Source organism: Leptodactylus fuscus, chromosome 7 (genome assembly GCF_031893055.1).
Source record: "Leptodactylus fuscus isolate aLepFus1 chromosome 7, aLepFus1.hap2, whole genome shotgun sequence".
In the NCBI taxonomy this organism is placed as follows: Eukaryota; Metazoa; Chordata; class Amphibia; order Anura; family Leptodactylidae; genus Leptodactylus; species Leptodactylus fuscus.
The window spans coordinates 135,454,302-135,473,105 of record NC_134271.1 but is presented as its reverse complement, the minus strand read 5'-3'; the positions used below and the strand labels follow the sequence as shown (position 1 = coordinate 135,473,105).

At 41.1% G+C, this 18,804-nt stretch overlaps 1 protein-coding gene across 1 annotated transcript in view; it reads right to left on the bottom strand.

Annotated features, from left to right (window-relative positions):
- LOC142213382 (embryonic protein UVS.2-like) overlaps positions 1-17,642 on the bottom strand; it is an 82,768-nt gene extending 65,126 nt beyond the window's left edge. The window contains exons 1-9 of the mRNA XM_075281700.1: positions 17,516-17,642; positions 17,286-17,403; positions 14,740-14,918; positions 14,555-14,636; positions 14,290-14,417; positions 14,065-14,180; positions 12,364-12,589; positions 10,678-10,793; positions 10,359-10,569 (exon numbers count right to left, since the gene is read on the bottom strand). Of these exons, the coding sequence (XP_075137801.1) occupies positions 10,359-10,569; positions 10,678-10,793; positions 12,364-12,589; positions 14,065-14,180; positions 14,290-14,417; positions 14,555-14,636; positions 14,740-14,918; positions 17,286-17,403; positions 17,516-17,642 (1,303 nt within the window). The remainder of the gene's footprint in view (positions 1-10,358; positions 10,570-10,677; positions 10,794-12,363; positions 12,590-14,064; positions 14,181-14,289; positions 14,418-14,554; positions 14,637-14,739; positions 14,919-17,285; positions 17,404-17,515) is intronic.
- Between the last annotated feature and the right edge of the window lie 1,162 nt (positions 17,643-18,804).

The window sequence follows — 18,804 nt, the reverse complement described above, 5'->3', positions numbered from 1 at the left end:
GCCCAAACTGGGCTGTTTAGAGGCTCCCTCCATCATGAATTGGTCCAAACTGGGGTTTTTAGAGGCTCCCTCCACCATGAATTGGTCCAAACTGGGGTTTTTAGAGGCTCCCTTCACCATGAATTGGTCCAAACTGGGGTTTATAGAGGCTCCCTCCACCATGAATTTGCCCAAACTGGGCTGTTTAGAGGCTCCCTCCACCATGAATTGGTCCAAACTGGGGTTTTTTAGAGGCTCCCTCCACCATGAATTGGTCCAAACTGGGGTTTTTAGAGGCTCCCTCCACCATGAATTTGCCCAAACTCTGCTGGTTAGAGGCTCAATCCACCCTGATTTTCAAAACAAATGTTGGTGCCAACCTCAACTTACTACAAGGGCCAAATTCACTGCTGGTGACAAGCTCTCCTCACTGCAAGTGCCAAATACACATGTTTCAAGGTGTTTTCCTACTGTCAGAGAGGTGGTATTGAGTGTGTAAAGTGTGTAGTTGTTAGGCTGTGATGTTGGGGTAATAGAGGGTCTTTGGTGTGTTAGATGCCCCCAGACATGCTTCCCCTGCTGTCCCAGTGTCATTCCAGAGGTGTTGGCATCATTTCCTGGGTTGTCATAGTGGACTTGGTGACCCTCCAGACACGGATTTGGGTTTCCCCCTTAACGAGTATCTGTTCCCCATAGACTATAATGGGGTTCGAAACCCGTTCGAACACACGAACATTGAGCGGCTGTTCGAATCGAATTTCGAACCTCGAACATTTTAGTGTTCGCTCATCTCTAGTTATTAAGATTAAATTTGTGTAATCATTTAATATTTTACTTTTTTTGTATGGTTTTTAACAATTATTGTGAAAATGTTTAAGATTAAATGGACTATCTCAATACAGAGATGAGATCAATGTCTGACCAGTGGGGTCCAACCTCTGTCACCCCCATTATTGAAAAGAATAAGTGGCAGCAGGGCTTGGACATTTATCATCTCTATTTTAATTTTTTGGAAAGTTACATGGTTATCAATGCACTATATTTGTCAAAGCAATATGTTATAATGTCTGTAACAGAACAAAATCTGTAACTTAAGAAAGACTTATAAATCAGAGTAACAATTGTTAATAACTAGAGATGAGCGAACAATAAAATGTTCGAGATTCGATATTCATTTCGAGTAGCCCCTCAATATTCGACTACTCGAATCAAATATCGAACCCTATTATAGTCTATGGGGGGAAAATGCTCGTTTCAGGGGTAGGCAACATTCGATCAAATTACACTTACCAAGTCCACGAGTGAGGGTCGGGCTGGATCCTCCGAGGAGTCTTCTCTGTGCAGCGTCCCCGCGGCATCTTCTGGCTCTTCATTCACTCTGCCAGGCATCGGGCTTGGGCAGAACCGACTGCGCATGCCCGCACTACAAGCAGACATGCGCAGTCGGCTCTGCCCAGGCCCGATGCCTGGCAGAGTGAATTCAGAGCCGGAAGACACCGCGGGGAAGCTGCACGGAGAAGACTTCTAAAGGTAGGAGAAGAACCAGCGTTGATTGGCCGACTGTATAGCATTCGGCCAATCAATGCTGGTTCTGCATCGAACTTTTACATTCGAATAGTGAGTGGTACTTGATCGAGTATGAGTATTTCGAATACCATAGTATTCGATCGAGTAGGTATTCGACTACTCGCTCATCTCTAGTAATCACTCTAACTTGACTTTTTTCCATTTCCTGTAATGGCTGTTGTTATGAGTTACTGTACTGCAGCGAGTTATCATGATTTAAGATATCTCCGTATTGTGTACTCTTCCAGTCTGTATTATATATTTATGGATTACCTTATGTCACATCAAATATATTGTAAAACCATTGGAAATTATAATACATTTATTATTATTTATCTTACTTATTATTCATACCTTTTATAAATTAATACACTTTAATAAAATATTCTTGGAAATTTTAATTAATAACACTCTCGACTCTATTGAAACAGTAAGATATTGCTGAGAACAGATGTTAATTTTAAGAAATTAAATTACAATTTATAGCAAGTATAAATATGTCAAGATTGACATTCTCCAGTCGTGGTCTATCACATAAAAAGACTAGAGATGGACGAACCATCTTTTTTTTAATTTTTTTTTTTTTACAAAACCATTGCTTAATGCAATATAACTTCCATGTTTGTCTAAAAAACCCAAAGGCAAGCACCTTTTGTCCCAAAAAAGGGTAATTTTTTAAACATTTTAAATATTAAATATGTAAAAGTGAGTGTCAGAGTTGGTTAAACTGTTTGTTTGGAGTTTGTATCCACTGATCACCATTCGTTTTTTCCATAGACATACATGTCACGTTCATTTTGACATAAATTTGGCTGTGTTTGCCTTAGAGAGGTAGAAATCGGATAGATAGGTTCCTAGAGCCCTAAGGCGAGGTGTAACCTCTCTACCTGTTTGGGCCCCTGCGCCACACTCCACTTGCACTCTGTGGTGCAGGTGGCGTGTTCAGTTTGCTACTTTGCTTAGGGTTTTTTGTTGCTCTGTGTGAGTACAGTTCTATTACCTATTCTCTGTAATTGAATTTCCACCATACCCATCTCCTGCACCTTGTTTCCCTCTGTCTATCAAATAGTTAATCTTAGCCTTGCCTGTGTGATTGAAAGCTTGTTTACCAATCAAGTCTGAGGCAACTCCTGGACTCCCTATATACAGGTCATCAGCCCACACAGATTTGCTGGTGATTATGACTCTTTCTTGTTACTTTGTCCTCACTAGCTTCCTACTTTTCTTACTCTTGGATTACTGACCTCTGACCTTTGGCTTCCCTTGGGACTACTCTTTTGGATTGCGTTTGGGTACTATTTGTCTCTCTGGTTTGACCTTGGCTTGCCAGCTCCTCTTATGTGTTGTTTGTCTTGTTTTGTTCTATGTGACACTTATTCAGAGTAGGGACTGTCACCAAGTAGTTCCTGTCATTAGGACAATTGTAGCAATTAGGTAGGGACATGGGCTCACTGTGTCTGCACTACTAGCAATTCCATTACACTAGGTTCACATCTGTGCCTGAACACTTTTGGGGATTCAGTTCCCCATTCCGCTTGAAAAATGTGGAGAGGAAAGCACTGCAAGTGCAGTTTCCATGGGTAACCACTTTTTAAGTGGATTAGATTTCCAGTCATGGGGGTCCACAAGCGGTCCACCCAAATGGAAACCAGAGCACAGGTGTGAACCTAGTGTAAGAGTATTCTACACTATGCTTTATAGATAGGTTCCTAGGAGCCTTGACAGTGTCCTACACTATGTTTTATAGATAGGTTCCTAGGAGCCCTGAGAGTATTCTACACTATGCTTTATAGATAGGTTCCTAGGAGCCTTGACAGTGTCCTACACTATGTTTTATAGATAGGTTCCTAGGAGCCTAAGAGTATTCTACACTATGTTTTATAGATAGGTTCCTAGAAACCCTGACAGTGTTATATGCTATGTTTATAGATAGGTTCCTAGGAGCCCTGACAGTGTTCTACACTATGTTTATAGATAGGTTCCTAGGAGCCCTGACAGTATTCTACACTATGTTTTATAGATAGGTTCCTAGGAGCCCTGACAGTGTTATACACTATGTTTTATAGATAGGTTCCTAGGAGCCCTGACAGTGTTATACACTATGTTTTATAGATAGGTTCCTAGGAGCCCTGACAGTGTTCTACAATATGTTTTATAGATAGGTTCCTAGAAGCCCTAAAAGTGTTCTACATTATGTTTTATAGATAGGTTCCTAGGAGCCCTAAGAGTACACTACACTATGTTTTATAGATAGGTTCCTAGGAGCCCTAAGAGTACACTACACTATGTTTTAAGCCAATTTAAAGAGATTCTACCATTAAACTATCTTTTTTTCTAATGAACACGTCGGAATAGCCTTAAGAAAGGCTATTCGTCTCCTACCTTTAGACGTGGTCTCCGCCGTTCCGTAGAAATACTGTTTTTAACCGGTATGCACATGAGCTCTCCGCAGCAATGAGGGCGGGCCCCAGTGCTGAAACACCGATGAGCACATCTCCATTGCTGCCCAGAGCTCTTTCCTGCGCCGCCTCCTTCTTCTGCAGCAACTCCGTCTCTTCTGGCTTCTCTTGCTCTTGTAGTTCTATACAGGAGGCCACCCCAAAATGGTCTGACAGTATCTGTGGTCTCGGTCTATTAAGCCTTTTTCACAGACTCTTTCAAGTAAGCTTCAGATGCCTTGTACTAATACAGTACTATATATGTGGAAGGAGCGAGGGCACCTCTGTCTCTTCCACAATTATCAGTCTAGAAATTTAAGCCAAATCTAGAATTGTCAGACCTGTTCATGTAAGTTTTTTTGTAATAAGAAACTTACATGAAACTTACATGTCATACTAATAATTTAAAATGTGCTATATGGGGATTATTCTTCACCACGATGTCTATAACTATATCCATATTCTCAGTGTAGTTAATTCCAATAATAATGATTAGAGATGAGCGAACAGTAAAATGTCCGAGGTTCAATATTCGTTTCGAGTAGCCCCTCAATATTCGACTACTCGAATCGAATATCGAACCCTATTATAGTCTATGGGGGGAAAATGCTCGTTTCAGGGGTAGGCAACATTCAATCAAATTATACTTACCAAGTCCACGAGTGAGGGTCGGGTTGGATCCTCCGAGAAGTCTTCTCCTTGCAGCGTCCCTGCGGCATCTTCTGGCTCTTCTGGCTCTTCATTCACTCTGCCAGGCATCGGGCCTGAGCAGAGCCAACTGTGCATGCCCACACTACAAGCGGACATGCGCAGTTAGCTCTGCCCAGGCCCGATGCCTGGCAGAGTGAATGAAGAGCCGGTAGACGCTGCGGGGAAGCTGCATGGAGAAGACTTCTAAAGGTAGGAGAAGAACCAGCATTGATTGGCCGACTGTATAGCATTCGGCCAATCAATGCTGGTTCTGCATCAAACTTTTACATTTGAACAGCGAGTGGTACTCGATCGAGTACGAGTATTTCGAATACCGTAGTATTCGATCGAATACCTACTCAATCGAGTACTACTCGCTCATCTCTAATAATGATCACCATGTTGGATGAGACTACTGAACAGCACAACGATACCCAGGAGAAGTGAGACAAGGTGACAGGTGTGACAGTGAGACAAGAGTATAGGTGTTTTTTATTTTTTCTCACCTTCCCTGGACCTCTACTTATTATATTCTGGGGTCTTAAGGGAGTATAATAATCACACTTCTATTCGAGTAAGGTCATGCCAAAACAAATGGGGTTGGTGGGGAGTGTGTGGTGGGGGAACAAGCCTCACGAATATTTGTAGAAACGCATCTCTTATTTTTGTAGCTGGTGACAAGTTCTCATAATGGCCTGAATATTTCCACAGTGAGATACACAAAATATTTGTTTAATACAAAATAGAATTTTGTTTTCTTAAACCACAAGTGGATGAGACAGAAATAGGAGTCAAAGCAAATATTCATCAGATATACAAATACATGTCTCGGACAGGAGCTTCTCATACAGACAAATGGTCATTGCCCTTCTATAATATCTACAGCTTCTTATAGACTCCAATATGGCCAACACTTGGAATAATGTTCTACATGTTGCAGATTGTATTTCACTGTCGATTATTCTTCTCGGATACATGTTCATACTAGTTGTGAATATTCAGGACTGGAAGAAGAACAGAAGACTTGATGTAAGTGATCAGCTCATCTGTGGTCTCGGTCTATTAAGCCTTTTTCAAAGAATCCTTCAAGTATGCTTCAGATGCATTGTACTGATACACGGCATCTCAATACTCTCCTCTATTGGATGGCTGAACATTGACATCGCCTACCTGTCTCTAATATTCTGCACCTTGCTCTTCTCCACATGGCTCTCCATTCACTTCTGCCTGAAGATTGTGAACCTCAACCAAAAACTCTACATCTACATTCAACGTACGTTCCCGAAGATGTTCCCCTGGATCCTCCTTCCATCTGTCTTGGCTTCAGTTCTTATAAGTACTCCTACTGCATACAATATATCAGTAGTCTTCTTAAATAATACTGTTTTTCCAAGTTCTTCACCCTTAAAATCTTTTCTTTACGTCAAATTGTATTTTGCATTTTCTTTTTTTTGTTTTTTAATATTCGTGACCTCCGTTCTGGTCACCATCATATCCCTGTATAGACACATTCAACGAATGCAGAAAAATGCCGTCAACTTTAAAATGGAGACTGTTGGGGCTCATGTCACTGCGGTGAAGACACTTACCGTCATGCTTGTGTTTAATGTCCTGTATTTTGGTTCAGTGATCATAACTATAGAAGATTATGGTCAACTACAATGGATGCACATTCTTCTCCTTGTCTATGCAATATGCCATGTCCTTTGTATACTAACGTTAATACGGGGAAGCATCAAGTTGCAGAAAAAGTTACGTGCCCTTTGTCTTAGGTGTTCCTCTTTACTGAGGCCTTCTGGCTAGCATGTATAGTTAATATCTACTTTTTGTAACATCTTAGAAGAATCATAAATAGAGATGAGCAAACACTGTTCAGATCAGCCGATCCGAACAGCACGCACCCATAGAAATGAATGGAAGCACCTGTGATGCCGGCCAGCCGCCGGCAAAGTCAACGTCACAGGTGCTTCATTCATTTCTATGGGTGCGTGCTGTTCGGATCGGCCGATCCAAACAGTGTTCGCTCATCTCTAATCATAAATAGTAGACAACATTACAAACGAAATATAGAAGTGTTAATAGTTTATTTTTGGTCAGGGGATAGTAACACTCCTTGAGGAGTGGGCACCTTTACAGCCGCATGGAGACTTACAAAGCCATTTTCGCTCTACTAAGGGGATTCTGGGGAATATGCAAATATGTTTCCCAGGATGTAATTAGGAAAACAGTGCCTCAGTATGCTGACTCTTATTACAGCCCCCTTAACATCATGCATGACTTTTTCAACAAGCCTAATAACATGATGTGGGGTTATTGCCAAACCAGTATATCCATTCCAAAAGGAACAGAATCCCAGCTGTGGACAGTACTGTTTCGATCTGGTTGGATCTCATCAGCACAGCGTAGGGAAACTGGTTTGGCTGGGTGAGAGACTTTAGACCAGGGTCAGGGGATGATCCCTAAGAGGTAGCGTACAGAGGCACTGTTTTCCTCATTGCATCCTGGGAAACAGATTTGCATATTCCCTATAGCTTATTTTGTCAACAAGATGAAGTGACGGGGAAGATTTGATATGTAAAATTGTAGTTTTAGGATTTCATTGATGGTTTTTGTGTTTTTATTACATGTTAGAAATGTGGTTATTAATATTAGCTATGTATAAACATTTGAGGTTTTGGGGGGGCTTTGCATACTTTTTAACGACTGTTCTGAAAATGTTAAAGATTAAAGGGACTATCTAATACAGAGATGGTGAATTCCTTCAATGGGGGGTCTTGTACACAGTATCAAGTACACCAGTGTATACACAGCTACATAACTTGGTTACCAAGTAGGTGATAATCATGGGACAAAGGAAAATACAACAAGGTAATAGGAGGGAGGAAGGGGCAGATGGAATTTGACCGAATAAAGGCCATGCATGATACATAAGTGTCCCAAGGCTCCCAGATCAACTGGAAAACTTCAACTTTGCTGTTTAAGGATGCCAGTGTCCAGAATCTCCTCCATTGCAGGCATTCCCAAACTATGTGGTATAGAGAACCCACCATAGAGTCACAACACCAGCAAATGGAAGAGAAGGTCTGGTTCAAGGAATGAAGTTGGGCTGGTGTATGATACCAATGCATCAATTTGTACTGAGTTTCCTTAAAAGTCACACAGGTAGAAGACTTGGAGGTTTGGCACCAAATAATCTGCCATTGTGCAGAGGATATCGACTGACCCAGTGCTGCTTCCCAGAGGGACATGTAATATAAAAAATAAAAAAAACTTGAGAGTCTTCAGTAGTTGATACCTTATTTAATGGCTAACTAATAATGATGGTAGATTACAACGTTTCAAAGCTCTCGGCTTCTTCTTCAGGTATATCTAAAAACAGTTTCTGAAGGATGCATATTTATGTACAAGAGGGACACATAGAGGGAATAGAATTCTAGGAGGAAGGGTAGAAGAAGGTTATTGGTTATATAACTAAACAACTAAACAATTCATCAGTTTGTAATGTTCTTATCAGTTCACAGAGTGTCTTTATGGCTGGCTGTCTCAGTTCATTGATTTCTGTAGGATGCCATGAACCCATGTGAGAAATTCATCCCTTTCTCGAGAGTGTCAAACAAGGTCATAAACTTATGCTCATAAATCCGTCTCTGTTTCCTGGATTTAAAATTCCCTCTTAAAACCAAAATTTTCATGTCATTGGTGATATTATAATCTTCACTGCTGAAATGTTTTGACACGGGAAGGGCCTTTCTTTGTTCACTCTGTAGGGTTCATGGGTGGAGTCTGAGTCTAAGAGCAGTCTCCATTCTGTTCCAATTCTTAGACTCCGCCTCCTCACAGACGAGCCTCTGGCAGAACCAGCGTTGTTTGGCTGAATGCCGTTCTCTGTATGACATTCGGCCAATCAACGCTGGTCAATGCATTCCTATGGGAAAAAGTCAGCTCGTGCATATCGCAAGGTGACAGGGATCCTGACATAATACAGTGACTTGGGCATGTTATATGCCCCCAGGCATACTTCGCCTGCTATCCCAGTTGCATTCCAGGGTGTTGGAATAATTTCCTGGGGTGTCATAGTGGACTTGGTGACCCTCCTGAGTCGAATGGTCGGATCCCCTGAAACAAAGCATTTTTCCCCATAGACTATAATGGGGTTCAATATTCGTTTGAATAGTCAAATATTGAGCGGCTATGCGAAACGAATATCGAATATTAAACATTTTACTGTTCGCTCATCTCTAATATTTAATCCTCTGGAACTGTGTGCAGACCTGCGTATCTAATCTTTCGGCTTGTGGAACTGTGTGCAGACGCGTGTATCTAATCCTCTGACATGTGATAATGTGTACTGACCTGTGTATCTAATCCTCTGATGCATGTATTTCAGCTTGAATATCAGTGTTGGATCGTACATGTGGAGTGACCGTGTGTATGGTAGTTGGAATATGAGTGCAAGACTTGCTGGTTTGTTTTGGCTAATGGGGGGCAGGGTTTTGGGAAAGCTGTATCTCCGGAATGGTATGACCGAGTGAATTAGGTTCTTGTCTTAAACCTTCCTGGACATCTGAAGTATCTTTTTGCCCAATTTGGTGAAGATCGGTCTAGTCGTTTGGTCTCGCATAAAGAACATACAGACAGACAGACAGGAATTCATTTATAATAAAACTTATAATATAGAGCGATAGATTATTCAAATATAAACTTTATTGTAATGACTTTTCTCAATTAAGTATATAAAATTATATACAAGGCAGAAAAGTCATAAAGAGTTTCTTAACCTTTACAGCATCAATTAGTTCTTGCTACTGAAAAAAATCAAGACCATTACATAGATTTATCTCCAATGATGATGTTGAATCGTTTCGGGAATGATCGGATCCATTGCGTGATGATATCCAGTTATACTGTAGATAAAGAGACATAGAGATGTAGTAGTCCAATGTTATATGAACAACTCTATATGATGTGTTTCTTGGAATTATCAAGGGAATTGTAATAACCTACTAATCCAATTAGTATTGGTCCTTTCAAGAAAAAAAAATTGCAAAGGGCATATACATTTTTTTCACTATCAGTATGTCTTTGGAGTGTGGGAAAGAATCCATGCAAACATGGGGAGAACATACAAACTCCTTGCAGATGTTGCCCTTGGCAGGATTTGGACCCCGGACTCCAGCGCTGCAAGGCTACACTGCCTGCTAAGAGTATATTTCACTCGGGAGCACCCGATTTATTACATACAATTCTAATTTTGGGGGGAGATTTATCAATCCCTCTACGTCCGTTTTCTAACATAGAGAGATGATATTAAGGCTCATGTTTGGCACAAGACTCTTTCTTGTGCCACCACCCTTTGTTCTTCCCCCATCATTATAACTTGTGCCAGTTTTCTAGCGTGAGTTATAACAGAATTCTTGACCAGTTCCTTAATGGTATAGATCCCCATTCAGGCACTCGGGCATGCAAATTCCGTATAAAAAAAACATGTGTGAACTCAGCCTTAAGTAGGGAAATGTAACACTTATTGGTAATATATCCCATGTATGGGGATAGTTTGTGAATTTGTAATTATGAATGAGTACAAGCTTACATGCATGTGTATAACAGTCACAGCCCATTTGTATGAAGAATATGGTATGTGCAGTATGTATGGGAGGGCTATATAAAGAAAAGACTCATACTCACTAAATTTATATGATGCCTGGAAGCCTCGGAAGTTATTCCTGCTGTTACTAATAAATATCAGCTGCAAGGTGTTCCCACTAGAGGTAATGGGATTTATTGTAGTGTCACCGCAAAACGGTCCCAGCTCTACGGATCCATCCAGGATACTTAAATAGTCCAATGTGCAGGAACTAACATATTCCATCTGAAAATCACCGAATGTCAGGTAAATCTGTAGAGATAACAAGCAGATATTGTATGGTGTCATTGGAAAGTATTTCTAGGATATAAACTCATGGAAAAATTACAATTTCTGTTTCTTAAAGAAAGAAAGTCTTACTTGGTTTCCAACTGGAGCTGTGATTGTGAAGATGCAGTTCATGTTTGAGCCATAGGAGGGGTATCCAGGGGAAGTAAAGTTTTTTTGGGGTGTATAAAATGTTCCTCCACATTTCACTGTTGAAAAAACATTTTACTGTAGTAAGTATGGTATATTCTTATATATATATAAAATTGAGTTTCTGTCTGTCTGTTCTTTATGTGCGACCAAACGACTGAACCCATCTTCACCAAATTTGGCATACAGGTACATCAGGTGTCTGGGAAGGTTTTAGACCGGGTCTCAGTTCTTTAGGACGTACCATTCCTAAGATACAGTATTCCCAAAAAATAACCTGCATTAGTCAATAGAAGCCTGCAAGTCTTGTATTCACACTGCCATACACACGGTCATATGTCCCTTATCAGTTAATAGAAGCATCTTATTTGGCTGGGCCAGGCGTACTTTTTTAGTTTTACTAATTTAGGGATTGTCTATTGCTTTCATGCTTTTTATTCAAATTTTTAAGAAGGGAGAAACGGCAAAAAAATGGCGATCCAAATTCCCCCCCCCCCCCCCAGTATTACTACTACTCTATTGCTATTACTTGCACCACCAGGATAATAGCACCTTGGTCATCTTTGATGGGCACTAGTCATAAGTATTATCACTGGGTCTACTGTATAATACAATGGTAACCCAATAGCTATGGTGGCCGATGAGCTCCTGAGCAGTTGCCATATCTAACTACCTGACATTCACTGTACTATTATGGAGAATGTCAGGAAGAGGTTAATTTGCTATGTTGTTAAGAAAAAATCCTGAAAATCTTCCAATTGCAACTCTTGCCAGTAAGCCAATTTCCTGATTTTTTGTCTCCTGGAGATAGACCATGGGCCATAGACAAAATGGTCTGGAGCAAACCTTATTGACTTTTATGGGATAGATTTCTAGGCATGCTCTGTGACCTGTGCTGAGGTCATTGCAAAGAGTATAGAAAGTTGTGAAATCATCTATTGTGACAGGAGGATTCTGTGCCTACATATATATGATCATTATGATCATCAGTTTGTTAATAATTGACTATTGTCACAAAATCTCCTATAGAAAATAGGAAGTCTCAGTATATCATCTGGGCTAGTGGTTAGAGTCAGAACTGCAGCATTTTTAGGAATGTTTTAGAATCTAACCCAAAATTAATAAAACTTGTTTAACACAATATGACATTTTCTTTCAACACATTTCCTTCTCTCGAGAGTTCCACTGGTTTTATTCCTAATATCTATACGCCATCAGTATAATGCCATGAAAAGTGTACCAAATATTGAAAGAGAAAATTTACTTAGTAAAGGCAGGTTCACACCTGTGCCCGATCTCTGCTTTGTGGGTTTCTGTCTTCTGCCTGAGAAACTGGACAGGAGATGGAAACCCGGTAGTCAGTGTCCGCCCGTGAGCGTCTTCTGGTCTCCGCGGCAAAATTGTTTTTTATTTTAACCAGACACAAAGTCCTGCATGTCCGACTTTGTGTCCAGTTAAAAAAAAAACAGTTTCGCCACAAAGAGGCAGAAGATGCTCACGAGTGGTCACAATGGGTTTAAAAACTGACTGCCGGTTTCCGTCTCCTTTCCAGTTTCTCGGGCAAAAGATGGAAACCTGCAAAGCAGAGACCAGGTGCCCTAATAGTACAAAAACTGTGCAATACTTTACCTGAACTGTATACAGCTTTGAAGCCGACCCCAGCAACACTGTCATCACTGGAAAACTCCACCAGTAGTTGGCTAGTAGAAGAAATAATCGGAGGGATCAGTCCGGACCCACAAGTTCTGTCCAAAATCAGGGGATAGTTCTTAGTGGGACCATCATAAATCCTAATATAGTCAGATGCACAATCAGGAGATGACTGGATATCAAAGGCAGTAAAGTTCAAGGAAATCTAAAAAAAAATAACCAAAAAAATCAAGTCAAATAAGTTGAATAAACCAGCGAAAATATTTAATAATGAAAAAAAACTCTGTAGATTGGACCCAATAATAAACCTGATATCTGATAGATCATAGATAAGTCAACCTATGTGTGTGAAGTTGACTTAAGATAAAGATTAGAAAAAAACACAAACAGCACCGCGCCGTACCTAGCGCATTATCTCTTAGATATCGGAATTTCACCAATAACGAAGTAATGGAAAATCACCTTGTGATAGATGTTAGATTACCAAACACATATCACTTTGGGGGTTTCTTTTAAAAGCAGCAGGAATCACCAAACAAAAACTCAACCAAAAAGGACCAGTCATCCCAGTGTGAATACACAAGATAGACAATAAAACAATGGATCCGCGCTTTCCCGCCCAACGATTTTTATTCAGCTTTCAAATAGACTGCACACAATGTGTTTCGGGACACTATCTGTCCCTTTTTCAAGTGTCCGTTTTCGTCCTTGCAAGGATGTTTGTTGGCTTACTTAGAGTCAAAAAGTTGCAACCCAATTTTTGGTGCATTTTAGCACATTTAAGCAAGTCAGACATTTTTTAGCTCAATTTAGGAGCATCAAGATGTGCCAAATTGTGCCAGTGTCTATTTAGAAATACATTAGTAATAGAGATGAGCGAACAGTAAAATGTTCAATATTCAATATTCGTTTCGAGTAGCCGCTCAATATTTGACTACTCGAATTGAATATCGAATCCTATTATAGTCTATGGGGGAAAATGCTCGTTTCAAGGGTAGGCAACATTCAATCAAATTACACTTACCAAGTCCACGAGTGAGGGTCAGACTGGATCCTCCGAGAAGTCTTCTCCGTGCAGCGTCCCCACGGCATCTTCCGGCTCTGAATTCACTCTGCCAGGCATCGGGCCTGGGCAGAGCCGTCTGCGCATGCCCGCACTACAAGAAAATGGCCGCTTACAGTCAAAGCGGCCTTTTTCTTTTAGCGCGGGCATACGCAGTCGGCTCTGCCCAGGCCCGATGAATAGCAAAGTGAATTCAGAGCCGGAAGACACCGCGGGGAAGCTGCACGGAGAAGACTTCTAAAGGTAGGAGAAGAACCAGCGTTGATTGGCTGACTGTATAGCATTCGGCCAATCAATGCTGGTTCTACATCGAACTTTTCCATTCGAATAGCGAGTGGTTCTCGATCGAGTATAAGTATTTCGAATACCATAGTATTCGATCGAATACCTACTCGATCGAGTACTACTCGCTCATCTCTAATTAGTAAATCTGGTCCATTGTGTTGGGTAAAGGGATCCTGTGAGACCCCACAACACAAGAAGAAGATTTTATACATTTTGCAGGAAGAGATTTCCTTCCTTACGTACTTGTTATTGACTATCAATATTTCATATTATGGTCTCAGGTCAAAAAATAAAGTTTGTAGGTCAAATTTTCTGGTTCTTCATCGCTGTACCTGGTTTGATGGCGTCCTAATGAGCCATACACAGCTGGTATTATGTGGGTACGATGATGGGTAGTTGGCTGAGGTCAGAATCCCATTGATATCATTCAGTACGTTAGCACAGACATCTAAAGGGGAAAAAATAATAATTTCATCAATGACTTTACTGGTCCATTCCTTTTTCCATTTCTAAAATTCTAATGACTTTTTGAAAACTTTAGACCTCGAGAGACTTACCGCATTGATACAATTTGTTGATTTTAGAAACATCTAGATCACTGATTCCATCTCTTTGTCCAATCGGGATGTTTGGGTCCGGTTTGGTGACAATAGTTGGTTGCCCTGATGTGTTAGTAAATGAGTACCTGGCCAGTACAGAAGATGGAAACAAGGTGGAAACATGAGATTGGGGCCAAATGATATCTCACGGAACAGAATATTCCAGGTTTTACAAGACCTTTGCCTTTTTACCACTCAATGTTTTTAGAAATGATGATCTTACTTTTCATAATGCATGACGGAATCATAGTCATATTCCAGGCCAAGGTTATTGGTGATTTCTTTTTTAAAATTTGCAACATAAACTAGAAGACAAGAGATCTCTATTAGATTGGTAACTGTAATGACAATAATACCAAAGGCATTGGAGAATATGTAATGACTATGTATTCATGGTGAGGCCATTACCTGATGGGATGTACTGGTAGTTGACGGTGATATAACCATCACGGTCACTCCTCATATGTTCATGGAAGAACCCCAAGGCATGGTTTAGCTCATGTTGTATAATTCCTTTGTGCATACAACTAGCTATTTCTATTCCAACCTTCTGACCACCACCCAATCGCCCTACATCTGCTACACACCTGAATATATAGAGGATAGAAGACTTTATTAAAATTCTTGCTATCAAGAGAGTGATCATATTAGAAAGCATAAGAAATAAGCTGGTAGAAAAAACCCCCCATCAAAATTAACCATTAATATTCTGGAAGAAGTCATAGTATCCTGGAATAACTTTTTGATCTTTGTTCTATTTCTTTAGTAATGTCTGACTGTTAATGTATAGTAAATTTATAAGCCCTGCCCTCTGGTAAGCTTCAGTGAGTAGATTTATGGTACACCACCTTCCACAGTCAGAAAGGAAAAAATGAATCATTTTATGGGGAAAAAAAGGGGTCGGTAGCATTGTTATGGTCGGCAGTAGAGATGAGCGCGTACTATTCGAAACAGCCGATTCGAATAGCACGCACCCATAGGAATGAATGGAAGTGGCTGGCACACAGACTTTTCTGGTGGCCGGCCGCTTAACCCCCTGCGTGCCGGCTACGTCTATTCATTCCTATGGGTGCGTGCTATTCAAAACTGGAGTTTCAAATAGTACTTGCTCATCTCTAGTCAGCAGGCTGGCTTAAAAAAGCTAAAATAAACAAAGCCTGCGGAGCCCAACTGGACTCTGAACTGCAGGGCGAACTGGTGTGAACACGGCCCGACAGTTAAACTCACTGCCGGGCTATACCACCAACTGAGTAATTCTCTGATAGCTTCTCAGAGAAAGCCCCTGTTGTTCAGAGCAGCCGCAATGAATTATAAAGGCTTGCAGTCACACCACTGCAAGACTAACACAAACTAACAGTGACCGTGTGCTCCCAGTAGCTTACCGGGCCACATCCAGCACAGCCACCTGCTGTGGAACACCACAGGTAGCAGCCTGCCTAAGGTAGGAGATTCCCACAATTTTAAGTTAAGGGTGGAGATACTCCCTACCTGCCTAACTAAGCAGCTTGCTGCCAAACTAGTGTCTTGCACAGATGTGCACAAATGCAATTGAGGCTAGAGCCCTGGGCTGCCAAAATCTATCTCCTTAAATGGAGGGAAGGCGGGCCTAAACAGCCAGCCCAGGTGCCCAAGCCAGGTGCTGATAGGCTAGCACCAATGTGAGTCAGAAGACCAACTACGCCTATCGGTTGCAAGGGGATTAACCCCATGCATGCTGGATTGAGCAGTAACAGAGGAACAGGCTGCGCCCTGATTCCTTGGCCACACCTGCTGCATAGTCCTAACAAGCATATAGTCAAGTGAATAAGTCTACATGGCTACCTGTGCCTGGATGGGGAAGGCAAATGGGAACGTAAATGCTATTAAATTGTATGAATGGGACAAGACTTATAGTTTAAAGGAGGAGTTGTGCAAGGGGCCTCGAGCTAAGCTTTACACCAGGTCCTTTAGTTACACCTGTTTTTAATTGACGATATCTCTGGAAATATTTTGGATAAAACAGTAAGGTTACATATCCACGAATAAGTGTGTAAACCAAGGAAGCGAGTGGAGCAATTTTTTGGTGGAACACGCTCAGATGACACTTGGATGACATCAGAGTTCTGTTCTGTTCTGCTTTATAATCATAGGAATGGAACAGAGCACTGGACCCCCCAATTGGAAGGATCTTGGCCTGGTCATGTACATGATGCCTAATCTTGGTGTCATGGGACTCTCATCTTTCACATGACAACAACAATTCTATGTTTTATAATAAATGAGATATAACTGAGGCGACTCCCCCTCCCCAAGACTTCTTTTTCCTGCTTTATTAGAGTGCGTACACCCAAACTCCAGTGAAAAGTCGGTCAGAGAAATAGAGCAAAGAATGTAGAAGTTTCAGAGGAGGATTTCAGTTCAGGATTTCACAGAAATGAGCCTAAATCTAAGTTTACCTCTACTTAATGGCCCATTAGTCAGGCAATGATGTAGCTAAAGGTTCATTGCCCTTGGTGCAAGAGTTGAACTTGACCCACTGACTCTTTACTGCCCCCTAACCCCCAAGCATCCATCTGACCATGATGAATGGCAAACAGTCACTGGAGAATCCCTTTAAGGAGATATGGAAAATCTTAGCTTATAACAAGAACTTTTAACAGACAAAAGACAGACTATTGTACATACTGAATACGTCTGCACGATGCAAATACAGATTGCCGTAGATATATACAATTCTACCGACAGATCCATTAGTCTATGGCCAGGACGTTCCTTCACTTCTATTATTAGAATGTTCTAAACTGGGACTAAATACAGTCTAGGATTAATAAAAGACTATATTTGAGAACTCATATGGTTTAGTACATATACAAGTGTCATACACAATATACCCAAGAGTTACCCGATTCTTACAAATTACAACATTATGCTTATAGTCAACCACAACGTGAAGAATCCTAAAAAGTAGAACTTACCCCTGTGAAGACATAATGTTGAGATAGTCATGCTCTGCTGCCCGAGGCACAAACCTCACACAGGTAAGTGCTTCATATTCCTCCATGGAGGTCTGAATCAATTTAATGTCAGAAGCGCCTATGAGGATGGTGGGGGCAGGTGGGGGCGAGGGGGTAAAAAGAATATTTAGATAATGTGTTGTACAGTTGGCATGGTCCATATAGATATAGAATAAGCAATTAAAACTCACTATATAGAGAGGAAAAATTATAGGGCACATTGACTGTCCCATCTTCAGATTTGGGCCACAAGCATTGTGTGCAGGTTACGGCACTGCGGCCACTTTTTATCAGCATGTCGTCGTCATGTACAGCCATGGTATCTCCTAAAACAAGACAAATATTTTTAGTGTTATAGTCATGCTTTATAAAATTAATCTTCACACCTGACCCCATGCAATTACTGCCCATGTGGCCCTGACCTTGTATAATATTCCTGTATGTTTTTAGTTTCTATAATGTCTTTTCAATTTTGTCCAGTTGCTTTCTTTCCATAGTACAGGCCTCAGTTGTGATGTGAGGCTCTTCGCTGACACAATACTAAAAGTCTTAGACGCAGAATTGTGATGTCAACATGCCCCACATGATTTCTGAGGCCCAATCACAAGCCACAGGGATGACCTCAGGGATCATGACATCATCTGGAGGCCGGAGGAGGCCTTGGGAGGACCTGGCCCAGAGAGGTGAGGTATCTGTTACCAATTATGCCCATTTTTTTTTATAATGTAGATTGTGAGCCCCATAAAGGGATCACAATGTACTTTTTTTTCCTATCAGTATGTTTTTGTAGAATGGGAGGAAATCCACACAAACATGGGGAGAACATACAAACTCCTTGCAGATGTTCCTGGCGGGATTTGAACCCAGGACTCCAGCGCTGTAAGGCTACAGTGCTAACCACTGAGCCACCGCGTTGCCCCTCAAATATTCCCATCTTGAAAGAAATGTGCCAAGATAGGAATAACCCTTTAATGGCTTACTATGTTACATTATTTAGTTTAAAACTGCGCCCGGTCTCCATTTTGCAGGTTTCCGTTTCCTGCCCAAAACTGGACAGGAGATGAAAAACTTGCAGTCATTTTTCAAACACATTCATTTGAATGGGTTTGGAAAGTGTCCGGCCCGTGAGCGCCGGTGAGCGTTTTGTGCTCTCCATGGCAAAACCGTTTTTTTTTTTAAACTGGACACAAAGTTAGACATGCAACAGAGAGCACAAAACGCTCACCAGCGCTTACGGCTGGGCACGGTCTGACAGGTTTCCGTCTTCTGTCAGCAGAAGACGGTAATCTGAAAACGGAAATCGGGTGCAGGTGTGAACCCAGGTTTAGTGTAAGATTCATAGTGTATAGAATGTGTCACTTATATTTCTGGTAACCATTATATATTATTCGTTATAATAATTATTATAATTTGTTACCTTCATTGACCTTTATTATTTTGGCCAATGTTCCTTGCGGCTCTTTTGACTCTTCAATATCTG